The sequence below is a fragment of the Phaseolus vulgaris genome, chromosome 11 (genome assembly GCF_000499845.2).
Source record: "Phaseolus vulgaris cultivar G19833 chromosome 11, P. vulgaris v2.0, whole genome shotgun sequence".
NCBI lineage: Eukaryota > Viridiplantae > Streptophyta > Magnoliopsida > Fabales > Fabaceae > Phaseolus > Phaseolus vulgaris.
This window is the reverse complement of record NC_023749.2, coordinates 2,273,257-2,296,443: the sequence shown is the minus strand read 5'-3', so window position 1 is coordinate 2,296,443 and position 23,187 is coordinate 2,273,257. Positions and strand designations below refer to the sequence as shown.

The window sequence follows — 23,187 nt, the reverse complement described above, 5'->3', positions numbered from 1 at the left end:
TTGATATATTTATGTAGAAGTATATCAATGTATACTAATTTTTTTATTTATTATATTTAATATTATTATTACTAACTTATCATTGATATTATTAATAATATATATAGTTTTGATTATTTTTACATGTATGTTTATTTGTGTGTTAAAAAATTAAAAGTGTACTACACATGTAACTAGATGTATTATGCATGATCGACTACATCTTGAATATGTAAGTCATTGGTCATTTAAACAAAAATTTATAGAATTTTTGTATTGGATGTTAGACTAATATAAAGATTAACTATGATAACTATATTAATTTAGGTCCATTAATATAAGGTTCAATATATTTATATAAATAGGTTGAATTATATCAAGCTAAGGTACATATATAATATATTGATTATCATGTATAACTTGATTCAGACTTACTGACTTAAGCATATGAGTGTTTGTTTCAGATACATTTTCGTTCAAGCACGAGAAATCGAAGAACACGAGAAATCGAAGAAGCCGACTGAATGAGAAGTAAAAAAGTGGAGGAGAGGTAACATTGTGTAATAGGATCTCATAAAAATACTAATCCATTCTATTAATTTATTTATTTTTCACCAATCTCAATCCCATTATTATTTGCTTCCCAAGTTTTACTATATATGAAGATGAAAGGAGTGAATTTCCCATAATTTTAAAGAACTGGTTTTACATCAATGTGTACATAAATGAAAGGAAGGACTGTGTGAACCTCCCTGTTCATTTTCACACTTTGGAAAGAAAAGAAGACTAATGAAGTGAGAACAAAGAGATTCTAATTTGAAACAAAAGCTTAAAATATCTTTGTTTTCTTTGTTGAGAATTACCTTGCTAAAGCTGCATATGCTCTTCAAAATTCACATGTTGGAACATCTTAGAATTAATCAAATATAACATGATTATTGTAATGGCCTTTTATAATCAATTATATGTAGTTTATCATTGACTATGTAAGCCTAAAAACATACTTATTAAGTATAATATCTCTATATAAGATTATATTTTTTGACTTATTTTTATTAGGTGGAACATAACCAATTATCACTAATCATAATCGACTATGTACTCATTATAAATATAAACGCAACATTACCATGTGAATCGAATAGAAAATATAGAGTGCATTAATTTAGATTAATTTAATATATCAGCATCATGGTAAATAATAATAAAAACAACAAATTTGACTTTGGATTCTAATGTTTTGTATGCTTTATGACTTTCCATCACACATCTAAACAAAGCTAATCCAAAGTGGTCCAAGATAGCTCAAATTTGAAAGGAAGAGATATTACATTATTACTTAACTTTCACAGGAGGACAAGAGTAGAATTGGTGGTGGTGAGTTCAGAGAGCAACTCAAAGATTCAGACAATTTGCTTTGATTGCTTCTCATACACACTAATTCATGCCTAAAAATGGCCTTTTGTCAGCAGAAACTCTTAAAAAAATGAATGTAAAGTACCACCGTGATTGATTTGGATTTGAATAACGTCTGTGATAAAAGCTGTGATCTCAAGATGTAATTAAAATAAGGAATTAATCTGTGCTTAGAAACATAACTTTTGCTAGTTAAACATTATGACAAACTATTTTAGGAGCACTACTCGGTCCATTTTATTTGCCTCAGGATAGATCTTACAATTATTAAAACAAGATCTTTTACTCGTATTTGAATATTATTAAAGTTTAATTTTGTTTAAATAACTGCTAAAAATAAAATTGTTATTTGAACACAATAGTCATATGTTAGATTTTTTTAAGAAAGTCACCGAAAAGATTTGAATCAGATTTAACAATGAAGCATAACAAAATCATGCATAATACTTTAACTTTTGAAGTATGCATGAGGGAGCCGAAATGTCTGAAACTCGTTAACGAAGTGGTAGGATTGAGCAACAGGAAAAAGCAAAATAATTGTATATAGTACTTATTGGTAGCTACTAATTTATATATTTGTTTTCAACTTAAAGATGATAGTTTGAGACTAGGCATTGGTTTGCTGCTGTTTGGAATGGGTTAGTCCTGAACACTACTTAGAATTTGGAAATTATAGAAGCCTACTACCTCTAGAAATTTATACTTGGGAGGAAACATTTTTAACTAATAATCCATTGGCATGATCTTTCAACATAAGCTTTTCTCATACTGCCTAAGAATATACAAAAATTAGACCCTCATGTACAGGGAGCAGGACCAAGGACTTTAGCCAGATCCACATTAAGACAAGATGATTGGTGAGTACCTATGGATGCAAGTTATACTAATTGTAAAACTTAGTCTCTTTCTGGAGCATCACCAGAAGCTCTTCTTGCACTGAGGTTTCCAGCATATGACCAAACTCTCTCAAACTCAGATTTGGCCAACTTGTCTGCCTTTGAATCTGCACCCTCCTTTGGAGCATTTCTCTTCGTATCATGTATTCTTGCAGGACTACACGGGCTCCCAGTAACAGGAGAGGAGGAACAAAACGTTGGTGTTGCAAATGGGGAGGCATATGGGGTGTGTTGAATTGAGAATGGACTAGGAGAGAATCTCTTCTGGATGGGCATGCCACCAAAACCTCCCCTGCTGAACAATGACAGTGAATCTGCAGCCGCACATCGCTTTATACTATCATCTACATAAAGGACATCATCAATCCTGGCCATTATGTTAAACGCCAAGCTCTCCATCACTCTTGAATAACTTTCAAGAATAGACTGTCCAACATCCTGCAATGGAAAAAACAAAACCACAAAAACTTAGACCTTATACCAAGCCACCCCTTCTCCCAACACAAACACAATCCTCAGTAATTGTGCACTAATCACGAACCATCTGTAACACCAGAATACGTAACACAGGTCACTTGTAAACATGGTTTCCATTCAATATTGACAGTGTCATACACCAAAAAATGCTACGATCAATCATCAATGTGGACCATGAAATTGAGAAAAAACAAGTTTTTGTATATTGCAAGGGAATACAAAGCACTTAATCTCAGTACATACTTAATATTCCCCCACTAATAACTTGCAAAGAAACCTAATAGTTCTTTAGACCATTGTCAGGTCATGGAATGGTTGCTCAAATTTGTGAATGCTAACTGGCACTAACAATAGAAGTTCTCAATCAGATGTACATAATATATGCCACGTGACCAATGCGTTGACAAAAACACTTTGCTTTAACATATATTCCAAGCAGTGGCCACACCTTCTAGATGAACAGAACAAACTATGAGTTCAATTCAACCTAATGATTAAGGGGGAAAAGTAACGTACCTTATTATATTGAATTTTGGCCATATCTAGTGCAGTCTGAGGGAGCCCTGGAAATCGGTGTTTCAAGCTTTCTAGAAGTGTCTCTGCCCGTTGGGCAAGAAAATGATTCTTGTTCTTTTCACTGTCAGCAACAAGTCCCTTCACCTTTCCACCCCAAGACCGTCTGGCTTTTGCCGAACTTAAATGTTTCTTGTGGTCCTTCAGCCTCCATACATGTATGGCAGCTTCAATTCTATTAGCTATATCCAGAGTGTGGTGCTCTGACGAAAGATCCAAACAATCAAGGAGACATTCAGATGAGAACTGGTCTGCCGTAATGTATCGATAAATTATATCCCCCAGACAAGCCTTTCCATTCTGCATTAAAGTTGCACAAGAGAACACACAGGCATTTCAGTCTTCACCAAGTTCTAGCTTACATTATAAAGAAACAGGAGTCCCAACTACCTATGAAGACATTACTGAATTGCTACCCTTTCATTTTCCTTGAACAATGATTTTAGCACTCAAAAACCATACATTTCACTAAATTATAAGCTTGTGCAGCTCACAGTGCATTGTTAGAATTGATAACTGACTGCCAACTACTTGTAGCATGATACTCACAAAACAGTCATAACTAAACAAAAAATTACTTTATTTCCTATTTGCAGCACAGAGCGTGATTACTTACCTTGGGTAAGGACTCTACATACGCGCCGGGAATTTCCATTTCCGCAATCACAGAAGTATTAATTGCGACAGCAGCTTTTAGTATCTGATTGGTGCAATCCCTACATTGCTGCAACCTTTTCCTGTTCTCCTCGGACAAGCCATTTGGGGGTAACTTGGGAGAGGGAAGCCACCATTTCTCCTCCTGCCTAACCGATGGTCTACCGTAGGCATCACAATCCTTGGAATCACCCAATATGATTCCCCGCTCAACATACCAAAACTGTGTGTCGTGAAACCCATCAAGCATACTTAGCAGCATCCCATCAAGCTTCTTCAGAGCCGGAAGATTGATGTACAAATCCGAGCGAGGACGCGTCGCCATCACCTCGTAGGTTCCACCCCCAGGAAACTGCTGCACAGATGGCACCAGCTCCACGATGGAATCACTCACGCACAGCAGCCACTCCATTTCCCTACGCCACATGGCCTTCTTCTGTAATGCCAGCGGCTCCAACCTCCAAAGTTCGCCAAACACAGTTGCTGCAATCACCATCAAAACACACATTTCACAAACCTTGAGTGTTAACTTCTAGGCTCCACTTCAACAATCTTATCCATAAGCACTTCCAACTTATTTTCAATATAAATTATGGACTAAATACTTCCAAAGCTTAAGTCATTCATTAATTTCAGCTTATAGTGAAAATTTATCCAAAGCATTAAACAAATTAATTAATAACACATGGCAGGAGCACTAACCAGAGAGATTAGTTATAGCATTGGAGATGGCAAGCGCAGTGCAAACCCCCTTTCCACCACCAGACATGTCTTCTCCGAGAAGCAGCTTAGCGAACCGCTCCTTCATCATTTCCACTTCTGCAAAAAAAGCAATCGCTCTTCACATTCCACACTCGCGCTCTCTTTCACTCTCAATTACAGGATAAAATGATTCGCGAAGAAGGGAGAGGAAGAGTACCGGTCAGATCGAGGTCGCGCTTGTGATCCCAAACGACGACGTCTTTCCCGCCAATGACGGGAAGCATTACCTGCGGCGGCGGGAAGTTGAAGTGAGAGGCGACGGGACGCGGCGAGAGGTTGGCGGAGCTGGAAGCTCCCTCGGCGTCGAAGCGGCGGGCGGAGAAGCTACCGCAGCTCTCGGACTCACTGACGTCAGCGCTGAGGCTGTAGCTGCCGCAGCGGTCGCTCTGCTGGTCGGAACCGTCTTCGGACGAAACGCTCCCCATGGTTACCGGAAATCTCAGGCAGATCTCAGGCGCATTGGTGGTGAGAAAACGGCAAAGGCGAAAATAAAAGTGAAGAAAACAGTGAGGAGACAGAATGGGTTAACTCGTAACGTTCTCTTTCACTTCACTGTGTAGTAGTAGTGGTGGTGGTGATGATTTGATGGGAGCAAAAGCAAGAAAAGAGACGCCGTTTGCAGGGAGTGTCTTTCCGTTACACCGCGGTTAAGTTAAGCACCCGACAAGGTCCTTTTCCGGTGGGTCCACCTCCCTACGTTTTATTTTCATTCCACCGTGTAATGTTTCCATGACGTGGCGTCCTCTGGTTGGCCAGCAGTGGAGCGAGAAACCGTTGATGATGGATCACGATGGAGGAAACCCACATGCGGAACATTACCAAACGCCGCTTATCTCTGCATCGGGATATGTGTGGGCAGTGTTAATCTGTGCCCAATCTCATCTTCAATTCCAAAACCATGATCAAGATTTTAACCTCTTCGAGAGTGGGTCCCAACGTAAAAAGGTAAAAAAAATGGAGACATTACTGACATAGTGTGTAGCCAAAGTATTCCCCTTTGAACCACCTTAACTTTTGTTTGTTTGTTTTATTACAAATGCATTGCAATTTGCATAGCCTTTTTTCTCTGCTGCTGCTACTATTCTACAGTGCGGTAATGTGTTTGGTACAGAAGAGGAAACCCAATCACGCTTCGTCGTAACCTGAACCCAGAACAAATCTTTTGCGTCACGGAAATCGTTTGGGCATGAGATCAGAGGGTACTTTTTTCATTTACTTTCTTCCTACCCGCTTCGTAGCCGTTGATTTCAGTCCACGCTGCATCAACTACTTCCTCTCCCTCTTCTTTTACTACTGGACCATCCTATTCTCGAACGAGGTTAACATAATCGATTTCACAAACCCACTCAGAAAAGATGCTTTTGCTTCAATCATAAAAAGAACCAGAAACACGTGTTTGCTGATTGCAATTCAATGCTGCAAACATTACAGTTCTTCGCTTCTTAATTCTATAATCTCAAACATGTTTACCGATTTCAACTTCGAAGGTTGTCTTAAAACATTACGTGTCGATTCGTGAGAACTTAAATTTTAACCCTTATGCCAACACATTATTATTATTGTTGTTGTTTGTGTGTAGAGTCTAGACACATTAGTAAGTTGAATAAAATAGGAACAATAATTTATAGATAACGTGTACGCATAGTTCCCTCTTTACAAGCCAAAACAATGCACTTAAGCTTCTTCTATCCATGGACCATAATGAGTATAGCTTTTATTTTTATTTAGACAGTTTAGTTACAATCTTCAATTAACGACTTCAACAAAGCAAAATCTTGTTTTAAATTTTTTTAAAAAATATTAGCTACTCTTTTGGAGATCAAATATTTTTTTCTTAGTTACTATAAAAATATCTTATGAATAGGACGAGGAAACATTTAAAAAAAAAGGAAAAAGTAGAGAACGTCTTAAATAATCTTGTTTTTCATGTTTTTCTGTATTGGAAAGTGTATTTCTCAATTTCACAGACTTCAAATTCCAATAAACGCACACGAAGTCTTTGATAAAAAAAAAAGCACTTTCAGGGAAATAATAAACCCTAACAACATGGGTGGTTCTTATTTTAGCTATTAACTTCTTTTGGGTCATTATTTGAGCTGAAAGGATGCTTGGTTACCGTGGGCTTATCATAGCCTTTTGCTTCCTGCAACTCTATAATTTTTCCGTATACCCCTTTACTTTTTCAAAAATAGAATATTGTCTATGACTATTTTAGATGTGTAAGCTTTTTTTCTTTTTCTGAATTCTGTTAACTAGAAAATGTTTTGTATAGGGTAATCCATGATATATTTTGAAATTTTATTATTATTATGGATTGTATGTAGTAGAAGGAAAATACTGCATTTAAAATAGTAAAATTCCTACTGAGGTTTTGAATGACATTATCCTACAAGAGTTTTGTGATAACTTCAAATTATGCATTTGAGAAGCTTTTTTTTTATCAATTCAAGATTATGTAGTTTTTAAGTTATAACTTGTTCGTTTAATTTTTTTAATTTATAAGTATGAAAGTTTTAAAATTCCTTCTCATTCATATTGACTTTGTCAAAAATGCACAAAAGCTAGAAGGTATAGAATTAAAAATAGGAGGCGTGGATATTTTGTGTACACACAACAATTTTTTGAACTACTTTATTATATATCCTAGATTACTACTAATTTTAATTCAATTTCCTCTCTTTAGTATTAAAATAATGAATATAGTAAAAAATATATAACTTTGAAATGAATAAGAATTATTACATTTTTGTAATAATTTGTATTGAAAAATATAACAAATGATAAACAAAGGGAAATATTAAAATACTTTCCTATCTATTTGACTAATACAAGTAGTATATAACTATTTGACTAATAAAGAGAGAGCATGTGGATTAAACTACCTTATGTATTTAAAACAAGAAATTTTCTAATACAAGTGAGAAATTTATTAGTTTAAAAAATAAATCAATGGTGACAATTTAATTATTGCAATAACAGGATGGTGCTAAGTATGAACACAAAGAAATGGTGAGACAAATTTGCAAAGAATGGGACCAAGTGAGCCCCTACATAGCAAGGTCAATGACAGACATCTTAGGTGTTTGAGATTGATTTGATTCTGGTGGAGATCCTCATCTACTTGTTCTTCCTGCTGCTTTGCCACAAAGAAGAGCATTTTTGGGAATTGGGTATTCATCCCTGATTGATCCAACTGGTGAATACACTCGCATGTAGAATTGTTGTCCAAGGTACTGTCGTGCCCAAAATTCACTCCTCACATTCCACATACCCACATTATCCAGTGCCATGTAAATTGCAGTCCATGACTTGGGATAAACCTGTAACACAATTTTTTTTCATCAATTTACTTGTCTGATTCTGAATTTGGAAACATGCCAACCAAATTCAGTTAAGTACCAAGTTACTAACCTGTGTTGTGGACCTTGATACTGCATCTCTAAGGTTGTACTCGTTACGACTTTGAGGTGTCCACACACCACCATCCATTCTGAATCAGAAGAAATACCACGTTAAAATTTTAGTGATATCAAGTGAAGGTTTTAAACTAAGAGTGATGGATATAGTGTTATGGATATGAAAGGTGAAAACTTACCCTACAACCCAAAACGAGTATCCGTCAATGTGCCAGCTTTGGACAATGTTTTCGTGGTTCTGAAACACGATTTCAACGAAGGCTCGAAAATCAGCACCCATGACTGAGGTGTCAAGATACATGGGTTTACGAGAGGGGCTATCTGGAATGCTTCCAACTTGGAAAACCCCACCAATCTTGAAGTAATCAGCGAGCTTCAAAGGAGTGTCTGCTGGTATGAATGATACACTGTTCACTGCATATCTCTGTTTCCTATTCACTTGTGCTGCTGAGCTCACCAATGTAATTGTCCTACTAACGTTAATTAAACCATAATGGTAGGAGCCTTGAGGATTTGGCCTTGGTCCACTTGCTGTCAAGTTTGTCCTATAAATTGCAAAGCTTATAGTTAGCCAAAGAAACTAAATGGTCATCAAATCCACCAAAAATAGCAACAAAGTACTAATTAAGAAGTGGATTTTAAGATTCGTGTGTAAGACAATATATTTATGAATTATTCAACAGCAAAAGTCAATAAACTCTCGGGTTCTGATACCATATAATACCAAGTAGACTTTAAAGTTTATTCAACCTCATAAAGATTTTCAGAATGTGAGAATTGGATAAATACATTGTAGTAATGAAAGAAACTAATTACCTGATAGAACGAGCTTGTTGAAGGGACCAATCAATTTGATCAGTTGGGCCACCAGGAATTAGGCCAGAAACAGATTGTTGAGAGTTACTGTAGTGAAGATTGGCAGTGCTTGTGATGATTTTGTCAGTGAAACGAGTGGAGACTGCAATGTAGTAGTCCTTGGGCGCTTGATCAGCTGTGATAAGCACAGAATAAGATTGTCCCACATGAACATCTAACGAGGAATAAGTGGTTTGTATGGTGTGAGTTCCCTCAACTTCCACCAACTTCATGCTGTGGCCTTCTATCCTGAAGTTGAGACTGTTTTCAAGTCCAACATTTGATATTCTAAGCCTGTATGTTTTCCCTGTTGTCCATCAAGAGAAGGCAAAATATACATTACCATGCAAAATCCAACAACCTTAAACAGAGTAAAAATCCACATTTGTAAAGGGAAAATAAATAGTCATACCTTGTTCAACTGTGAATGTTGTGCCGTTTGGACGACCGTTTATGAGAACGGCTTGAGGCAATGGAAGTCTATGTCCCAAATCTAGAACAGTTTGAAGCGTCTGAGATAACAAAAATCACATGTCAATGGAAAAAAGAAGAAACACAAAACAAACATGTAGGATACAAATTTTGACACCATTGTTTGGATTGTATTGATTACCTTGTGATTGATTTGGTACCAATCTCCAATAAGAAGACTGAAATCACCAGCTGGATCAGGAAATGGGACAGGGATCCTTGGCCTGCTAAGGATTTTGATTGCTCCAAAACCACCAGCTGCTTTGTGGAAAGCAAGAGATGGGAAATAGAAGAAACTTCCAATTTGATCTTTGACTTGAAGTGTGTAGGTGAAGTTCTGCCCTGGAGGGATGGGGCATGTGGTTCCATAAACTCCATCTTGGTAAGAGTTTCTCCTTTGTTGAACACCATTCCTGTTGCATTCATCCAAACAAATAATTAATCAAAACTTTTTCACTTTTTTGTACTTATTATTATGCAAATTATAGGTAGTCAAATAAAATTTCTGGAGAGAAACAAAAAGGGTTCTGTTAAAACTAAGTATATGCTTTGGGTTGAAGGGTACATAGATACCCAAGTGTCTATAAACATTAATGGGCCCAAACAAGGATGGGCCTGACTCGTGAGACACGACATTATGAGTTAAGGGCCTGACTCGTGAATTATAGATGTTCCAGTTAGGTGTGGGCTTGTAGTTGAATGGGTCTGGTCCGTGACAAGACTTAAGGGCCGAAGTGATGGGTGAGAGAGAGACATTTATTAAGTCCGTGTTTGGTTTTGGTTTGTATAGATCTGTGAGTGTGTGGAACCTCCTCTCTCTTCATTGATGAGGATAAAAGAAAATATAAAATAGTAATAAAAAATAAACTAAGAAACTAAAATAATTAATAATTAAACATACATAAGCACATGCGCGTGATTTTAATTATTATTACTCTTTTCAACAACTTGGAATCGTATAAAACTGAATGTTTTCATGGTGTATTTGGGTTGAAGAAGAGATCTGAGAGGAAAATAAAATTGTTTAGATTGAGATATATTAATGCAGATTTGTAAAGAAAGTTTATTGAAGTTTGTAAGTGATATAATGATTGTGTAAAAGTTTGTGAGTGACTTAAATTGGAAATAATTATAAATAGTTTAATATAAAAAAAAATTAAAAAGTTAAAATTAAAATAAATTATAATTTAAAAATTAATAAATAAAAATAAAATACATATTAATAATTAAATTTTAAATTACTTTTTATTTATTATTTTAATTATTCATTTTATTATAATATAAAAATATATATTAAGTATTATACTTATATTTATATTAAAACATAACTTTTATATATAATCAATTTATATATAATTAATTTATTTCAATTTATATATAATTAATTTTAAAAAAACAACTTTCTTCATAAATATCTTCACAACATAAAAGAAGATTTGAAAGAATAAAAATACATTGTTTTTTCTTAATTCTCTATCATTTTTTTCCTTATTTTCCCTATCTTTCTTTCTTATTTTTCCAACTTTTCCTTGAATTCTCTCATTCACTCATTTATTTGCATTACTCTTCCTAGAAACAACCTAATAGAGTGAGTTTCAAAAACATGGTATGAACGCGTTTTTCCAAACAAGGTAAATCAAGTTTGATAGGAAACTCTGACATTACTAGTTCTATCAAAAAAAGGAAAACAGAACAAGACATTTAGGAGATTGCACCACTCTGCCAGTTGGATTATGAGTGGCCGCGTTAAGAACATTGTTTTCAACAAAACTTTGTACCGAACTACATTTGTAACATTTTATGTTTTTTTCAAGAAATGCATTGAAAGAGAGAGATGTTACCATGACAGAAGAAACGGCTCGGTCAAGTTATTGCGTACATTGATGATCAAATTGTCATTGGTAACAGAGTAGATTTCAGGCCCTGGGAACTGGCCATTGATCAAAATACCCTGCAATTGCAACACACATTCGAACCAAAAACAATGAGAATGAGAACATATAACAACATAAAAAAACCAAGATATGAGCAATAACAAACAAACAACCTGCTGTTTAACTCCCAGAGGATAAATGTCACCGTAGGTAACGGTCCAGTCGAAGAATCTATAAGGGTCTTCCGCAGCAACAAAAACCAAATCCAAAAGCAGCAAAACGGAACAGAAAGCAGAGAGAGCACGTAGTTGCTGTGATGGTTTATTCATCATGTTGGCGAGAAGGTAGAAAATGCAGAGAGAGAGGCAATAAATGAAAAGGGTTAGGAAGAAAACGCAGAGCTTATGTTGTATTTATAAGAAAAGAGTGAAGGTTATGGAAAGGTTGAAGGTAAGGTGAGTAAAATATTTTGACATTTTTTTAATAGAAAAAGGAAAAAGTAGTTGTTGGATTGGCACGAGTGAAAACGGTGGGAAAAGGGAAGGGTTTGTTTGGCGGTGAATGCGTGTTATTGAGTTAGCATTCAGCAATGCTGAAGCTGTATAACAGTGTATTAAGCCGCGAATTCTGACGTGACACGCGCTGTTTTAATCATATACTTAAATTTCCCCAAACAATGGTATCTGTACGCGGAAACAATTATAGTACCTTTGTCGTTTCTGGGACATTCTGTTTATGTTGTTTGTTAGGGTTTTGGGTGTTGCTTCTTTCATTCATTGGAGTTATAAGGGAATAAGAATTGGAACTAAGAACTTTAATGGGACCCTGCAAATTATCACAATAATGTACACTGCTTTAAGCCTCATTGCAAAAAGAATTTCATTATTCTTGACTCTCTCATGACAACCTGGTGGATTTGACTATTTGGTGTGGAATTAGATTTGCTACAAATTAGTTCAATTATTCAGAGGCTTTATTTCGTTTCATACATGGTTTCATGTAACATCTTTGGTTGGTTTCGAAAGAGTCACATGCAAGAATTGCTTGTTTCTTCTGCTTCACCATTGACAACTGACATGTCAGTTTATTATTGTTATTATTTTCTTTGACGTTTGAATGATAAATCAATTTGAAGGGTTTGTTTTCCACCTTGATTGAAGCGTATGAGCTGGTGCAAGGAAGACAAAGTCTGCATATACGTAACCTTGGTGGCTTCTCGATATTTCAATTTCTTCCACTATTATTTTTTTTTTATATTGGTATTCAATTTAGATTTTGTTTCCATAGTTTGATCGCTGTGTAATTTTAGTTTCTACTATTAGATTTAAGAGTTCAATTGGTTTTACGGTTTTTACAAATTCAATATCAGTATCTTGTGTAAATATGTTATCATTGATAATGGTTATGGTTAAAGAACACGTTAATATTAAAATAATGATTTTAAGAAATTTTTTGAAATTACACGTGAAATTAATGATTTGCAAAACCAAAAATTACGCATTTACAGTGAAACTAGTATAAAAATAAAATAAAAAATGGATTTAGGTGTCTTTTTCTTCTTTCTAATGTTTAGTAGTCAGAAGAACCAGCAAAATAAAGAAAAGGCCCAACCCAGTACTAGAGCAGAGCCTGAATTAATAAAAAAAAACACAGACAGTGCACTATTCGGGATTAACAATGGGCCCTTATTTGGGAATTGAATTGTGCATTTTTTTCTTAGGTAATTGCTTCCAGCAACTAATGATTTTGAACCTGCTCACTTAATGAAATTTTTAATTTACAGAATTGTCCTTCATTTCAAAATTAGAAATCTAAAATTGAAGAATAATTTTTGAAAAAATAAATTTAAAATAGGTTTTTTCTTAAAACAAAATTTCGAAACAGAATTGAGAAACCAAAATCTTATTTTAATTTTTTTTTCTGGTAAACAAAATCTGGATGCATGTTCTTAAGAAATAGATTCTTAAAAGCAAAAATACGGAAATATATTCTGAAAATAAATGTATTCCAAAATAACAAATTGACTTACACTCCTATTTAAAAAAAATAAAATTAATCATTTCATTTCACATTATAATGAATAATAAATATATAAATAAAAGTATATTTTTTAAAAATAAAAGTCTTTAATAAATCAAAGAGTTAAAACCAAGCTTTCATTAGGATATGTTTTTTTGGAAGAACAAAATGATTGGGATTTTTTTAGGCTTGCTTTCTTGATCCATTGCACAAAAATTCCTCCATGTTCTGAAGTGATGGAGAAACATTAGGAACCACACAAATTTGTGGCTAGAGTTATTTCAATATATTGGCGCCACGCCAACGCTGTAAAATAATTTAGGAAAAAGAAATTGCAGAAGAAAAAACAAAGGAGTGTCCAGTTTGGCAGTTATGATTTGTTGATATCCAGTGGCTGCCACGAAATGGATGTGGTTCCTTATCCAGTAAGTCCCCCAAACATGCCCCTTTTCACTCCGTCACTGCCACTGCCACATGTTCAACTTCAGCCCTCCCAAACACACCACAACACCACAAACCATAGCAAAACCATTACCAGATTATTAATGGAAGCTATTTCCGTCACCAAACCAGCTTCTCACTCTCACTTCAAAACTATATTCTCTTCAAACCCCAAACACTTCTTTAAACAACAACCCTTTCTCCCCATCCCAAACAACCCCACGCGCTTCCGCCTCGTCACCGCCGCAATCCAAAACCAACAACAAGAAGCAGCAGCAGCTTCCAAAGACACCGAAGACGAGTCCTATGGTGAAGTCAAAGGCATCATCGGCAGCAGAGCCCTCGACACCGCCGCCGGAATGGAGTACCTCATCGAGTGGAAAGACGGCCACGCGCCGTCATGGGTTCCGGCAGATTTCATCGCCAAAGACGTTGTCGCGGAGTACGAGACCCCGTGGTGGACCGCTGCGAAGAAGGCCGACGAGTCCGCGCTGAGGAACCTCGTCGACTCCGGGGACGGCCGCGATGTCGACGCTGTTGACGCCGACGGCCGCACCGCGCTCCTCTTCGTAGCGGGACTCGGCTCGGAACCTTGCGTGAAGCTGCTTGCGGAAGCCGGCGCGAATCTGGACCACCGCGACCGCAGCGGGGGACTCGCGGCGCTGCACATGGCGGCGGGTTACGTGAGGCCCGGCGTGGCGAAGTTGCTGCTGGATTTCGGCGCGGATCCCGAGGTGGCGGATGACCGCGGAAGAACGGCGTTAGATCTGGCGCGGGAGATTCTGAAGGCGACGCCGAAGGGGAATCCGATGCAGTTCGGGCGCAGGATTGGACTCGAGGGCGTGGTTAGGGTTTTGGAAGGGGCTGTGTTCGAGTACGTGGAGGCGCAGGAGATTCTTGAACAGAGAGGGAAGGGAGAAAATTTGGAGTACCTTGTGCGGTGGAAGGACGGTGAGGCCAATGAGTGGGTGAAGGCGAAGTTTGTGGCGGAGGATTTGGTCAGAGACCACGAGGCTGGTCTTGAATACGCGGTGGCCGAGGCGGTGCTCGCGAAAAGGGTGGCGGATGAAGGGACGCCGGAGTTTTTAGTTAAATGGGCGGATTTGGATGAGCCCACTTGGGAGCCCGAGGAAAATGTGGACCCTGACCTTGTGAAAGCGTTCGAGGAAACTAACAAACAGGCCCAGCCCAATAGTAATGGGCCTGCTGTCGTCGTTTCCAATCAAGATGGCCCATAATTATTTTTTGTTGTATTTGGTCTAGGATCGCTAATAATTGTTTTGTACCAAATGAAATGAGGGACTACAAAAATCTTAATCAAAATCTATACAAATTTTCCTCGCGGCTTCTTTAAATGCAAGCTTCAGTAACAAAGGTTGGCTTTATAGCAGAACATGTCACAGATTCAACGAAGTCCTAAATTTTATGTGCAGTTAATAATTAATTAATAAGGCTCATTTACCACTAACATATCACAGAACATGTCACATTCATGCTTTTCTTTTTTTCAAAAACTAAAGTTTATTATGGAAAAATTTAGGAATCCTGAAGCTTTTTATTTTTAGCTACATACATTTTATTCTTGTTTTATTTTTACTTTAAATTAAAAAAATAATATTTAAATGTTTTTTAGTTCAAACATCACCTAAGAATAACATGGATGTGCTATTTGTTTTTGGTCCTGTGGGGCTGTTGAACTGTAGGAGACCAATGCAATGCACTTAGAATCTAGAACCTAGCTTCCATTTTATTAACTAAAATTAACTCGCCACTTAGGATCACTGCAACAAAAGCAAAAGAAAATAATGGAAGCAAAACTCTTAATGGCGGGAAGGGAAAAAGGGAGTTGGGCTGGGCTTGGGCTTTCGCTCTTCCACTTCTTATTTGCACTCCCCTTTGTTTGGGCTCTACATTCAGCACCTCATAGTCCACATGTTTGGGATGTTTGTATTTCAAAATGTATATAATCTAAACCGCAACAAATATAATTTTAATTCACAATCCAAAATATATAAGGTATATTATGAACTGTGCATTCTAAATGATATAGTTTGTATTTTGAATTTTACATTCCATAACATAATTTTTTTTTAAAATAAATAAATAATTAAAAAGTTAAAATAGATTTTTGATGTTATATGGGGTGCACAATGCAACTTCCCCTTTGTTTGGAGATACTAGTGGACATCCCATCACTCTTCCAAGTCAAAGTGATTAATAAATGATTAAAGACAGACATCGAAGTATAAAGATGAAGGGTGATTAGAATTGAACTGATATAAAAAAAGTAATAGAAAATCAATAAAAAAAGCTAATAACTTAATAAAATTAAAAAAATGTCAGGAATAAATTTGAATATTTTTTTTTATAAAGGGATAACGAGAAAGTCATGTGCACATAATCAAAAACTAATTATCCACTTATTTGCCCCAAAAAACTGTGCCTCCCGTTATTTGACCCAAAAATTTATCAATTATTTTTTAATTTTTAAAACATAATCAAATCTAAAAAATAAAAAGATATTTATTTACATGTTTGATTAGCAATCATATATGATAAAAATTAATTAAATTTATTTAAAAAATAATTTTCCAAAATATATTAATTATATTACAAAACAAAAATATTAATCATATTTATGATAAAAACAAAAAAATATAAAATATATTTATAATAAAATAAAAATATTATATATATTACTATAAATAAAAAATTAGTTATATTATTGAAATTCAAATATTATTTTTAAAATTTTCAATGTTAAATTATTTTTTTTATACAAGATCGATGATGTAATGTGTTATAAACGAGACAATCATTATCTACTAGATTTGAAGGCATAATCAATTACATTATGTTATAAATAAAATATAATTGATTATTCATCAGTTTTAAAGACATAATCGATTATTCATTTGTGTTTCTGTTTTTTTTTTATGAAAATGAATAATTTTTTTCTAGTAATTTGCGTAAATGTGTGTAAATGTTGAATCCTTATTATTATAATTTTTTTATACAATTAATAGTGTTATTTAAATTTAATACAATTTTTTTTAATTATATTTTATAAAATTGTGAATATTTAAAATATTTATTTCTATCTAACAATTTTAATTTTTTTACGTATATTGATAATTTTCCATCTAACTATTTTTACAATTATGAATATCAAAATATTATTTTTAATGCAAACACAATTAGTTTATGATAATTTTATATTTTTGATTGATTTACATAGTTTTTTTTTCTTATCCAAAGTCAGTTTTCACACAGTTTTAAAAATAATGTTTTATTACAAACAACTAAAATGTATAAATAAATAAATTATTTTTTAAAATTTATTTTATGAAAACTTTTCATCTCAATGTTAAGTAACTTTTTTTTTAAAGTAATTATTTAATAGTACCGAAAATAATTTACAAAATGTTAACTAACTCAAATATACACAAAAAAAATAACTTATATTTTATTATTTAAATATTTTAAAGACAAAGAAAATTTGTAATCTTACATTTAAAAATTCAAAATATACTCCATCCAAACTTACTAACTTTTTTCATATTTTCTCTTCACATTTCCAATCTCTCGTATCCTCCTAGTTTCACTTCCCAATCCAAATACATCATAACTTCAATTACACGCATCATATGCATTCATATGCACCATAAATCGTCTCATCTCAAACATATACATACATATACATGATTAATTCTATAAACTAAAGATAAACATTTAAGCATTAAGATAATTACTACTCCACTAACTCCTTATCATTTTGATCTGACTATAAGTGTAAGATCAGAATCTTGGTTTAGGTTGAAAAGAATATAGAAAGAAATTAGAATAAATTAATAAATGAGAACTTATATTGATATCATATTTAAAATCTAGTATTAAAATATTGTTGGATCTTAAATTAAATACACAGAATCTCTTTATATTATTATATTATTCATTAAGGAAAAATATTTTTTTCCAAATAGATAAGTAAAGATATGTCTAGATTCATTTTACATTTATCAGGAGAGATACAATCCAAGTAGAATTAAAACTTTAAATATTAACAAGAGTGAATAAATATTTTTTTTTTTAAAAAAACATTACCAATAATTCTCTAAAAATAAAATATTTTCTTCCTTAGAAAATGAATAATTATATAACTTTTATTGTTACTAATTTGAAATAATAATTAAATCAATATTTTTATCCTTGCTGATATTATTTTAATTATCATTATTATTTCACCATGCCATATTATTATTGTTTCCATAAATATATATGTTATTCTTCTGCTTGTGAATGACAGTGAGGATAAAATAGATTAAAGACAATAGGATTGGAATGATGAATAGTATAAATAAAAAAGTGGTGATTATGATGATCATAAATGAGATTTTTGTGCGAATAAATCCATGGAATAAACGTTAGAAAATGTTTACTATTTGAAAAGAATCGTGAAGAGTAGTGATTTAATTTTAGTTAGACATTAGGTGCTAAATGAAGCAATGGGTACCAAAAAAAGAGTTAAAAATAATGATTACAGAAGAATGTATAATAGGAGTTAAGAAAGCGAATATGGAAGATGGTATTCTTTGGATATTTTGGGGAGGTATAATGAATGGTTACATAATTAGAGAAAGTGATGCAGAGATATTTTGGTGGAGTTGAAGGGTTTCAGAGCTCATTTGGAAATCTGGTTGCTATGGTCGTTTTCCCCACAGCTAATATCCGTATGAAGTAGTTGTTGTTTGATAGAAACCAGTGATGAACCGTGGTATTCTGGTAACTTCTCTCACAACTCCCACATTCAAACCCTTTCACTTAAAAAAAAAACCTTATAAATTATGAAAGAAGTTATTAAGAAATCTACAGTCTAATTCAACTTCATAAACTAGTTTATAAAGTGAAGTTATAATTAAATATATGAACTTTAAACTTAATTCAATATCATAAATCGACTTATAAGATAAAATTTACATTTAGATGTAATATTTAATTGATGTAAGATTTCTAATCGAGAACTGAAGGCGCTAGTTTTACTATTTGTTCTCAAACGGGTGTTGGGGGTTTAGAGAACGATTGTTTCTGCTTCTACCTCCGGTTGGTTGCTATCACTCCAAGCTTCATGTTCTCCTTCCTCCTTTCGGTTGCCTAGTCTCACATGCGGGGATGGTACTTACTAACACTCAAGTGAGTCTTTGTCAACACTCTGGTGTCAGAGTACTGTAGATAATGAAGTACCTAGTTCTTGGAGTTTGTGCTATTTATATTACCTTAATGGTTTTTGTTGGTGGACCGAATTAAGGAGTTGGTTCATATTTAATGTTGTGTTAAATAACCCTTATCCTACTGACTTGGTTAACCTATAGCTTATTGCCATAGATCGATTGGTTAGGTGTCGTCATTTAACCTTCTCATTGTGGTTAATTGATTGAATAATCAGGTGGTCCGGATACACTATTATAAAAAGGTTGATTAGGATTACATAATAATATTTTTTATAAAATAAAAAGTTATCTATCTAAAAGACTTAGGACTTTCAATTTTGAATAAAATATAAGCAAAGTCTCTTGTAGAAACCGCGTGGTAGCAAATGGTGCAACTATTCAACACATTGGTGTGCCGGCCCAAAACCACAAGCCACCACTTAGACTTATTTAATGCAAGAAATTGAAAAATTGAAGAGAATGGCCCCACAATCCAAGTGTCTCACGCATTCTCACTCAAATATTCAAACCCTTCTTAACTCCTCATGGATCTTTGGTGCTTCCATTAACACTATCCTACTGTCACAAAAAAACAAAACACTCACCAATGCAACATCTTATTACACTGCAAAATATAAGACACACCAATGTTTTGTTCCAAAATATATACTAATATAAATTAATTTACTAAATGTTAAAATTATTTTATTTTATTTTAATAAATGTGGAGTTAATGCCACATATTAGTTAATTGTGAAAGGCTAAGTCTGACAGTAATTGAATGGTTTGATTTGATTTGATCAGTGGTGTATAAAAACTATGTAGTTGGAGAGAGAGAGAGAGAGAGAAAGAGAAGAGAAGAGAGAAGAAGATGGGTGGAAGAATGCACACGAAATCGGACTCGGAGGTAACGAGCAACAGCATGGAGCAATCGTCGCCGGCGCGTTCGCCTCCGCGGCGGCCGCTGTACTACGTTCAGAGCCCTTCCAACCACGACGTCGAGAAAATGTCTTACGGTTCGAGTCCCATGGGTTCCCCGCACCACCATTTCCACTACTACCTCTCTTCCCCCATTCACCACTCTCGCGAATCCTCCACCTCTCGCTTCTCCGCCTCCCTCAAAAACCCTCGCAACTTCTCCTCCAACTGGAAGAAGCTCCACCCACACCCCCAGCACGACGCCGATCCCGACGACGACGCGGACGACGGCGACGACCTCGACCGCTCCTCCCGCAACCTCCGCCTTTACTTCTGCTTCTTCCTCCTCTTTCTCATGCTCTTCACACTCTTCTCCATCATCCTCTGGGGCGCCAGCAGGAGCTACAAGCCTCGGGTCATTGTCAAGGTAACATTTCTCGACTCGGTCAACCCCGGAGTTGAGTTGCTCTTCCCCAGACTCGGTTTAATCACAATTTAATTCGTGATATCGTTTTTATTTATTATTACGTAAGCGTACCTCGTTCGGTCATACACGGAATCGAGGCTCTGTTTTGGGTAGCTAGCTAGCGCACAGTGCAATGATTAATTTCTAAGAATGTGGCACGGTGGGGCCTTGTTCTGATTTTGATTTGATTCTTGATCTTTTTTTCTTGTTATTATGTCTGTGATGGTGTTTGTTTGTTTGATCTGGGTAACAACCTAAGAAAATGTTGTGGAACAGAGCATAGTGTTCGAGAACTTGAATGTTCAGTCGGGGAACGATGGAAGTGGCGTGCCAACGGATATGTTGTCGCTGAACTCAACGGTCAGAATGGTGTACAGAAACCCTGCGACTTTCTTCGGCGTTCACGTCACTTCCACGCCTTTTCAGCTCAGCTATTACCAGCTTGCAATAGCCTCTGGCCAGGTTTCTCTTTCCGTGCTTCAAATTTTAAATTGAGAAAAAAGTTGTTTGTTAGTTTTGGTCGAAGCTTTTGGTTAATTTGATGCATAAAGTGGGGAAAAGGGTGAGAGATATGGGTTTTGGGTACGTGGAAGGGTGCATGGGGGTGTGTGTTTGTGGGAACAGCCTTACTGGGAAAGCTGAATTTGATTGGTCCTCTTTATTAAAAGCTGCTATATCCCTAAGCTTCCTACATCATCATCATCCTAGTTGTGGGGACCCGCAAAACAGAATTTTTTTTATAATAAAATGGTTCATTCTTTTTATGACTATTCAATTCGCACAGAGCCTTTATGCCTCTCACGTGATTTTCACATAAATTATTGCATTGCAGTTTTTTTGGATTAGAATTTGATTTTCGGATACCCACACAGACATTCTGGATACCCGTTGCACCCGACACGCTTCAACGTTACTCTCTACCTCATATCTTTGTCTTTTTCTCATACTGGTTTTGGTTAAAAATTACTGATGCATGTATATGATATGACTGATTTCTCTTGCATTTGATTTCTGCATTCACTATGTAAAATGGGTGTAATGTAACAGATGCACAAGTTCTACGAGTCTAGAAAGAGTGAGCGAAAGTTGTCGGTAGTGGTGTTTGGGCACCAGATTCCTCTCTATGGTGGCGTGTCAGTTCTTGGAAACACCAAAGAGCATTTGCAGAATGTTGCATTGCCACTGAATCTCACGTTTACGGTCAGATCAAGGGCTTTCATTCTGGGAAGGTTGGTGAGGTCGAAATTCTACAGAAGAGTGAGATGTTCTGTGACATTGCATGGCAACAAACTTGGAAAACCTCTTCATTTAACCGATTCATGTGTCTACAAGTGAGATGTTGTGTCCCCTTATCACGGATTCATGCTTTCCGTTTATCACTTGTAAAGGTTGCTGCTGCTACATTTTTTGCTCCTTATTTTTAGTCCTTTGTCACCCATCTTCTAGAACAACAAATTTGTCCATTTGTATCCGTAAATATCTGAACGCCAATTTTTAATGTAATGTCTCATTTTCGTAACTTTTCTCTTCCTGGTCCTGCGCAATTCTAGCTGCCCAAAACCCCATATCTTGTCTATTTAATCCAGCTAGTATGATATCGTACAATTTATAAAAAAAATTAAAATAAGTGTGGGGTCACAAGCCCCGTCCCTTATAAGATGGATTATTCTCGAGTTTTTAAGTTTTACTATGATCATGAACTTGTATGAACCAAGTCTAGTCTAGTAATGTTGTTGGGTGATTCATTTTCGATCATAATATTTGAAGAACTTGTATTTACTTTTAGATAGGAATGAAGAGAAAGAGATCACTGAATTGGATAAATACGAAGTTAAATATAATTAGGAAATGGATGGAAATTATCCAAGTTAAAAGAGAACAAAAAACAATTTACGAGAACAAAGAACGATTCATAAGACACGAGACTAAGACTAGAAATCGTTATTTTTAACTTAAAACAAAGAACGATTCATAAGACACGAGACTAAGACTAGAAATCGCTATTTTTAAGGAGACATATCTGTTTGTTAAATATAGTAAAAAAATGGAATAATATATATTGTACACTTATTATAGGTAAAAATAAGTAAAATATATATGTAAAAAAATGATATTATTTTGTCAACATATGCTTGAATTTTAGAGGGACAAAAATAAAATATAATTTTAGGGTTGTATTTAATATATTTAAAGTTTTATAAGAATGCAAGCCATATTTAACCATACATGTAAAATGGTATAAAACTGAGTCAGAAAACATACCCATCAAGAGTCAACATTTTCGCTTTCATATGAATAGACTATTATTTTTCTTGTTGATTTCCTTTCCAAAATAAAAACCTATTTTCAAAAAATTCACCCAACTAAATCCATTACCTCCTTAATTTCTAAAATAGACCTACGCAAGGTTCACAACCCAATTCTTACTTTGAAAAAGGCCTTCTACTCTTTTTTTTCAAATTTTCTGAAAAAAAAACAAACACAGGATCTAAACTAAGAATTGGGAGTAACCACGTTGAGAATTTGATTTTCGAAAAACTGATTTTTCAATGTAGTCATCTCATACTGAGAAACTAGTCATATTATTAAATGTTAAAATTTCGACTCCATTGTAAACTAAATTTGAATGAAGTAAGTTTATTTCGACATTTTTTTTTTTAAAAATGGTATATTTTGAGAAAAATAATCTTTTTTGTCACCATATAAGTAAACATAACGTTAACTATTTTTAAAGAACTAGACTTGTACGCGTTCTTATAGTGA

At 34.8% G+C, this 23,187-nt stretch overlaps 4 protein-coding genes across 4 annotated transcripts; 2 read left to right on the top strand and 2 right to left on the bottom strand.

Annotated features, from left to right (window-relative positions):
• Positions 1–2,111: 2,111 nt before the first annotated feature.
• Positions 2,112–6,257, bottom strand: LOC137825007 (rop guanine nucleotide exchange factor 1). Its single transcript, XM_068630681.1, has 5 exons — positions 4,915–6,257; positions 4,698–4,814; positions 3,958–4,478; positions 3,285–3,641; positions 2,112–2,729 (listed from the first exon to the last, which is right to left on the bottom strand). Exons 1-5 carry the CDS (start codon positions 5,180–5,182, stop codon positions 2,292–2,294), a joined length of 1,701 nt encoding a protein of 566 aa, XP_068486782.1. The 5' UTR covers positions 5,183–6,257; the 3' UTR covers positions 2,112–2,291.
• Positions 6,258–7,628: 1,371 nt separating this feature from the next.
• On the bottom strand, positions 7,629–12,135 carry LOC137825000 (L-ascorbate oxidase homolog). Its single transcript, XM_068630674.1, has 8 exons — positions 11,547–12,135; positions 11,341–11,450; positions 9,642–9,912; positions 9,441–9,540; positions 8,990–9,335; positions 8,353–8,718; positions 8,169–8,247; positions 7,629–8,077 (listed from the first exon to the last, which is right to left on the bottom strand). The coding sequence occupies exons 1-8, from the start codon at positions 11,703–11,705 to the stop codon at positions 7,871–7,873; spliced, it is 1,638 nt and encodes a 545-aa protein (XP_068486775.1). The 5' UTR covers positions 11,706–12,135; the 3' UTR covers positions 7,629–7,870.
• Positions 12,136–13,554: 1,419 nt separating this feature from the next.
• On the top strand, positions 13,555–15,180 carry LOC137819618 (signal recognition particle 43 kDa protein, chloroplastic). Its single transcript, XM_068623521.1, has one exon. It carries the CDS (start codon positions 13,797–13,799, stop codon positions 15,069–15,071), a length of 1,275 nt encoding a protein of 424 aa, XP_068479622.1. The 5' UTR covers positions 13,555–13,796; the 3' UTR covers positions 15,072–15,180.
• Positions 15,181–19,794: 4,614 nt separating this feature from the next.
• LOC137827824 (uncharacterized) lies at positions 19,795–21,943 on the top strand. The gene is made up of 3 exons (XM_068634172.1): positions 19,795–20,385; positions 20,701–20,886; positions 21,472–21,943. The coding sequence occupies exons 1-3, from the start codon at positions 19,912–19,914 to the stop codon at positions 21,757–21,759; spliced, it is 948 nt and encodes a 315-aa protein (XP_068490273.1). The 5' UTR covers positions 19,795–19,911; the 3' UTR covers positions 21,760–21,943.
• The last annotated feature ends 1,244 nt before the right edge of the window (positions 21,944–23,187 follow it).